General features: G+C 39.6%; 1 protein-coding gene across 2 annotated transcripts in view; it reads right to left on the bottom strand.

Annotated features, from left to right (window-relative positions):
- SLC30A6 (solute carrier family 30 (zinc transporter), member 6) overlaps positions 1–6,603 on the bottom strand; it is a 71,527-nt gene that overhangs the window by 60,720 nt on the left and 4,204 nt on the right. The window contains exons 2-3 of one of the 2 annotated variants that reach the window (XM_011984244.1): positions 4,042–4,128; positions 623–707 (exon numbers count right to left, since the gene is read on the bottom strand). The exons of the other annotated variant lie outside the window; for it this stretch is intronic. Coding sequence (XP_011839634.1) covers positions 623–707; positions 4,042–4,128 — 172 coding nt within the window. The remainder of the gene's footprint in view (positions 1–622; positions 708–4,041; positions 4,129–6,603) is intronic. 2 annotated transcript variants of the gene reach the window in all.

Consider the following 6,603-nt stretch of genomic DNA (forward strand, 5'->3'; position numbering starts at 1 on the left):
CATCTCTACTAAAACTACAAAAATTAGCTGGGCCTGGTGGTGCGTGCCTGTAATCCCAGCTACTTGGGAGGCTGAGGCAGGAGAATCGCTTGAACCAGGGAGTCGGAGGATGCAGTGAGCCAAGATTACAGCACTGCATTCCAGCCTGGCAACAGAGTGAGACTCCATCTCAAAAAAAAAAACCAAAAAACCAAAAAAACAAAACAAAAACAAATCTCCAAATAGATTTAATGACTTTTTTTTTTTTAAAAATAACAGCTTATTCAAAATGAAAATGGCCAGGCATTGTGGCTTACGCCTGTAATCCCAGCACTTTGGGAGGCCGAGGTGGGTAGATCGTTTGAGCTCAGGAGTTTGAGACCAGCCTGGGCAACATGGTGAGACCCCATTGCTACTTTAAAATATATTTTAAAAGGAAAAAACTTTAAAAAAAGAAAAGATACAATGTTAACAAATGAACAAAATTTTATAGCTTACAAGGAAGTTTTAAATATATTTCCTTATTTAAATCATTTGAGTTAAATACATTTCAGAATATATTCTATATAAGATATACCTTTATTTCCAATGAGAAAAACAAAAGTGAAAATAACAACTCCATAAAAATACAAAGGTGACATACCTATACTATTAGTAGAACTGCACCACATAAGCAGGAAGCCAGTACATATCAAGTTTATTACACCAAAGAGCAGTATCTTCCAGGACTGTGAAAATAAAAATCACTCTTATGTGTACACAAGTGATAAATTTCACAAGGTCTGCTCAAGTTGCTATAATTTATACTCTGATATTCAAAGGAATAAACATAACTTCCTTCAAAAAGTCTGTGTCACACATCTACCAAAAGTGTCATCAGCTAAGTTATAGTATACAAATTTAAAGGAATAATTCCAGAAGGAGAGTTGTTCAAGAGAAAATAAATTCTGACACAGAAATTCTCAAATAGTTGAGAAAAATACATATACATATGCATATTGTCTCTATAGGTACATATTATAGAAACAATGATGAAGCAAATGGGGCAAAATGTAAGCAACTGGTGAATCTGAATAAAGGGCATAATGATGTTCCTAAAAGTTACTAATCTTGTCCAGGTGCAATGGCTCACGCCTGTAATCCCAACACTTTGGGAGGCCGAGGCGGGTGAAGGTCAGGAGTTCAAGACCAGCCTGGTCAACATGGTGAAATCCCATCTCTACTGAAATAAAAAATCAGGCCGGGCGCGGTGGCTCAAGCCTATAATCCCAGCACTTTGGGAGGCCGAGACGGGCGGATCACGAGGTCAGGAGATCGAGACCATCCTGGCTAACACGGTGAAACCCCGTCTCCACTAAAAATTACAAAAAACTAGCCGGGCGAGGTGGCAGGCGCCTGTAGTCCCAGCTACTCGGGAGGCTGAGGCAGGAGAATGACGTAAACCCGGGAGGCGGAGCTTGCAGTGAGCTGAGATCCGGCCACTGCACCCCAGCCTGGGCGGCAGAGCCAGACTCCGTCTCAAAAAAAAAAAAAAAAAAAAAAAAAAAAAAAAAAAAAAAAAAAAAAAAAAAAAAAAAAAAAAAAAAAAAAGAAATAAAAAATCAGCCAGGCATGGTGGCAGGTGCCTGCAATCCCAGCTACTTGGGAGGCTGAGACAGGAGAATCGCTTGAACCAGGGAAGCGGAGGTTGCAGTAAGACGAGATTGTGCCACTGCACTCCAGTCTGGGCGACAGAGCAAGACTGTCTCAAAAAAAAAAAAAAAAAAAGAAAGTACTGACCTTGGCTGTTCAACATCAATCAAGTAAGATGAGACATAAGGAAAGATCTTGATTTTGGCAACACAGAGGTTTTTGTTTACCTTGTAAAAGCTGTTTACATAAATTAGTGGGGACCAGTGCCAAACTGGTATGTGTTTAATAGAGATGGGGAGGAGAGAAGGTGAATACAGCGTACTGACAAGTCTTTCAAGGAGGTTTGCTACAAAAGGAAGCTGAGAAATGAAGCAGTCCTGAGAGTGGAACTTATAACATGTAATTACGATGCAAGAAAGAGAATGATGCAAGAAAAACAATGATGCAAGAAACAGAACAATTATACGAACATCATCTTTCAGTAGGTAACAAGTGAAAGAACTGGCTTTATAGAGGATAACTGAAAGCTTGTCCAGAGAAATAGGAGGGAAGGCAGAGTGATGGCTGATGTGCTAATGACAGGATGTAGAAGTTTTCTTCTGATTACTTCTTTGACCTTGGTGAAACAGGAAGCAAGATCATTGGCTTAGGGTGAGTATGAAGATGGTATTAGAAGCTTGAGGATAGAAATGAAAGAACATGGTATGAAATAGCCATCTAGGAAATTGGAAAATTGAATGAATGAAGGAAGTATAGAATGAAAGAAATACAGGCAGCACTAATGGTCTGTCTGATCATGAATTCAAAGTGAGACCAGTTGCATGGTTTTGTTTCTCTCAGGTTACATTCAGTTGCTTAGATGCAAATAGAGAGTAGAAAGAAAGTGAACTTGGCTGGGCGCAGTGGCTCACGCCTATAATCCCAGCACTTTGGGAGGCCGAGGCGGGCGGATCATGAGGTCAGGAGATCGAAATCATCCTGGCCAACATGGTGAAACCTCATCTCTACTAAAACTACAAAAATTAGCTGGGCCTGGTGGTACGTGCCTGTAATCCCAGCTACTTGGGAGGCTGAGGCAGGAGAATCGCTTGAACCCAGGAGGTGGATGTTGCAGTGAGCTGAGCTCATGCCACTGCACTCCAGCCTGGGCGGCAGAGCAAGACTCCGTCTAAGAACAGAACAGAACAGAAAAGAAAAGAAAGCGAACTTAATGAAGATTGGGGATTTTCCAGGAATTAAGACAGAGGGAAGGGGAGCACAAAAGAGCTGAGAGTATATAAAAGAAAATGATACCAGCTGGGAGTGGTGGTGTACACCTGCAATCCCAGCTACTCAGGAGGCTGAGGCAGGAGGATCCTTTGAGCCCAGGAGTTCAAGACCAGCCTGGATAATATAGCAAGATTCCATCTCAAAAAAAAAAGAACAAAAAGGAGGGAAATGATAATGATGGAGCATAGAATCTAAGCTGGATAAGGAAGCAAATGAAGATAAGGGAGTTGAAAAATAGTGAAAATATGGCAGAGTTTCAATTGGACTGCCCATTGGTACTGCTTATTATTGTTTCATTGAAGCTGGCTTTACTTAAAAGTCATCAAATATTTACTGGATGCTTATATTGTACTTCTATAAAAAGGTGAGCAAAATAGAGATAGTCAGTTCCCTAAGAGAATTTATCATTTAGACAACAATGAGAAGCGTGAAACACAGTAACTAGAAGGTATACATTGGTGGCCTAAAAGGATGGCAATTACATCTTTTTATTTACAGTCTCAAAACATATTTTTCTTGCCCTACATTAAAAATGAGAAAACATGGGCCAGGTGCGTTAGCTCAGGCCTGTAATCCCAGCACTTTGGGAGGTGGAGGTGGGCAGATCACCTGAGGTCAGGAGTTCGAGATCAGCCTGACCAACATGGAGAAACCCCATCTCTACTAAAAATAAAAAAAATTAGCCGAGCGTGGTGGCCCATGCCTGTAATCCCAGCTACTCGGGAGGCTGAGGCAGGAGAATCGCTTGAACCCGGGAGGCAGAGGTTGCGGTGAGCCCAGATCATGCCATTGCACTCCAGCCTGGGCAACAAGAGTGAAACTCCATCTCAAAAATAAATAAATAAAAGAGAAAACATGGCTTTAGATTGGATCCATTTAATTTTTTGAAAACGTAATAACCAAAAGCAACCACAAAACCATTTTTCTTTAAAACAGTTCAGAATTAGAATCAAAACTTTAACAGAAGATTCCTACCAAAGCAAAACAATTTAACACCAAACGACTGCAATTTTACACTAAAAAAACAGTTTTCCAACATAGAAAAATGAAAACAGTGTGGTGGGATCAGGAGTGATTTCTATTTGCCTTAAAAATTATCTTTCTTCAATGTTATAATGTTGTTTGTGCAATAATTAAAATTGGGGTTAAGGAATAACTTACCCTTCGGTCAGCTGCTACAAGTCTAAATTCCCGTAACAACTTGCCAAAAAAGGATCTTTGTGGTTTTCGAAAGAGATGAATTGTCCCCTTTCAAACAAACAATATACAAATCAGCATTTACATATTTAATCATCTTCTGAGTTCCTATGATATGATATAGTGGTTCCTATGCTATGGTATGAGATAGTGGTAATAATAACCAATATTTATTAAGTACTCAATATACACCAAGCACTTATTCTAGATACTTTATGTGTATTTATGGATTGAATATTCACAATAAACCTATGTGGGTGGAGACAACTTTTAGTAAGCCATCCAAAGTCAAAGAGCTAGTAAATGGCTGAGCAGAAATTCAAAACCAGGCTTTTTAGCTCCAGACCACACTCTATTTTTAAATGGATAAGGCAATTTGAACCAAAAAAGAAACAGTTTGCCAAACAGCTCTACTGGAAATTTCTACTGAAAATTCACCTAATTAAAGCTATATATGTGGCAGTGCTTGGGGCTCATGCCTGTAATCCCAGCACTTTGGGAGGCCGAGGCAGAGGGATCACTTGAGGCCAGGAGTTCATGGCGAAACCCCATCTCTACTAAAAATATAAAAATTGGCCGGGTGTGGTGGTGCACACCTGTAATACCAGCTACTCAGGAGGCTGAGGGATGAGAATCTCTTGAGCCTGGGAGGTGGAGTTTGCAGTAAGCCAAGATCGCGCCACTGCACTCTAGCCTGGGTGACAGAGTAAGACTGTCTCAAAAAGAAAGCAAGTTCAGGCAACTATTATAGTAAAACACCTGAGATTCTCTCTTAGGCATTCAGTCAAAGTATCTGACACCCTGGCTAGTCTCCCTGGCCCCTGCTAGTATACAGTTTGGGGATAGTAAAGATAGGGCTCACCAATGAGAGAGAAGACTGAGGCGATTTACCACCCAAGTTTAAGAAATCATATGGGAAAGCCTTAGCAGAAAGGAGCGTTCAAACACATATGAGAAATTAACTTATGAGAAAGGCAGTATCCAATATCAGTGGGAGAAAATATGAGCCAGTCAATAAATGGTATTTTAATCAAGGTAATGTTTCACTCTTACCATACTCCTTACTCTAATTTGTTATTATTTTGAAAATTAAAATACAGAATTATAGAGTACTTGATTGAAGAAAGCCTAGATGTATTATTTTATAATCTGGGATTTGGGGGAAGCCTTTTTTAATAGGACATAAAAACCAAGAAGCTCTAAAGGAAAAAAATTGATTGATTTTACTATATAATTTCATGACCAAATGTAATATCCTAAAGGGGGAAAAAAGATTTAAGGTCAAACTGTGAAAAAAAAAATTGTAATTCACAACAGACAATAGGCCAATTTTCTCTATACACGACGAGCTTCCACAAATTATTTTTAAAAAGATAAATAACCCAGTTTTAAAAATTACACATTTATAAAGCTGGCCAAATCAATACCTGCTCATTATTCACACTTGCGACTTTGTATTGTTAATGTGAAATCATGATTTCTGTTGATACTTTAAAAATAAAAATGGTATGCCTCTCCCTATACACAGTCACATCCATCTCTTGAACCTCAGTTCCAGCTGCTTTTGAGGAAGACAGGCTGATTTTAAACACAGGCTACACAGCAAACAGGATATTCACTCTACTGCAGTCTCATCCTGCGGCGAAGGAGTGAATATCCTGTTTGCCATATTAAAAATCAGGCTGTCCCAAATTTGGTGAAAACCATTCCTGTCATTTTTCTATGATGTAGTACTGATAATGAGGCAGAAACTTATGTCTATGAAGAAGGCAAAAAACGGTACTTTAAGTGTGTGCTATAATGAATCGAATTTGCAATGTCTACTGGTAAGAACGGGAATAGTGCCAAAAGACCTGATTACTAATTGTTTCAGTTATCATTCAAAAATACTTAGCCTTTTTTTATGCTGAAAATTTGGCATGGCCCTATTAATTTTTCTGGTGTAGGTTTCCAAAAGCAAAACTCTATAGCTACTTTTAAAGAGAATATTTTGTCATTCCAAAAGAAAGTATCATTACAGGGGGAAAAAAATCCTTCACAATTTTAAATGGCTCATACACAGTAATTTGATTGCTAAGTGCCACAAACATAAATTTTTGGATTTGAATTTTAATGAAATACTTTCCTAGATGGTAAAAGCCACAATCACTATACCAACCTTATTACATTTCTACCTCACTAAAGTTGGTCAATTTGACTCAAACACTGAAGCCCCAGAAAGCAGTGAAACTGAGGTATTAAAAAATTATAAATGTAGGCCTGGCGCAGAGGCTCATGCCTATATCCCAGCACTTTGGGAGGCTGAGGCGGGCAGATCACGAGGTCAGGAGATCGAGACCATCCTGGCCAACACGGTGAAACCTCGTCCCTACTAAAAATACAAAAATTAGCCGGGCGTGGTAGTGGACACCTGTAGTCCCAGCTACTCAGGAGGCTGAGGCAGGAGAATGGCGCGAACCCGGGAGGCAGAGCTTGCAGTGAGCTGAGATTATGCCACTGCACTCCAGCCTGGGCGACAGAGTGAGA

The sequence above is a fragment of the Mandrillus leucophaeus genome, unplaced genomic scaffold (assembly GCF_000951045.1).
Source record: "Mandrillus leucophaeus isolate KB7577 unplaced genomic scaffold, Mleu.le_1.0 Scaffold264, whole genome shotgun sequence".
Lineage (NCBI taxonomy): Eukaryota > Metazoa > Chordata > Mammalia > Primates > Cercopithecidae > Mandrillus > Mandrillus leucophaeus.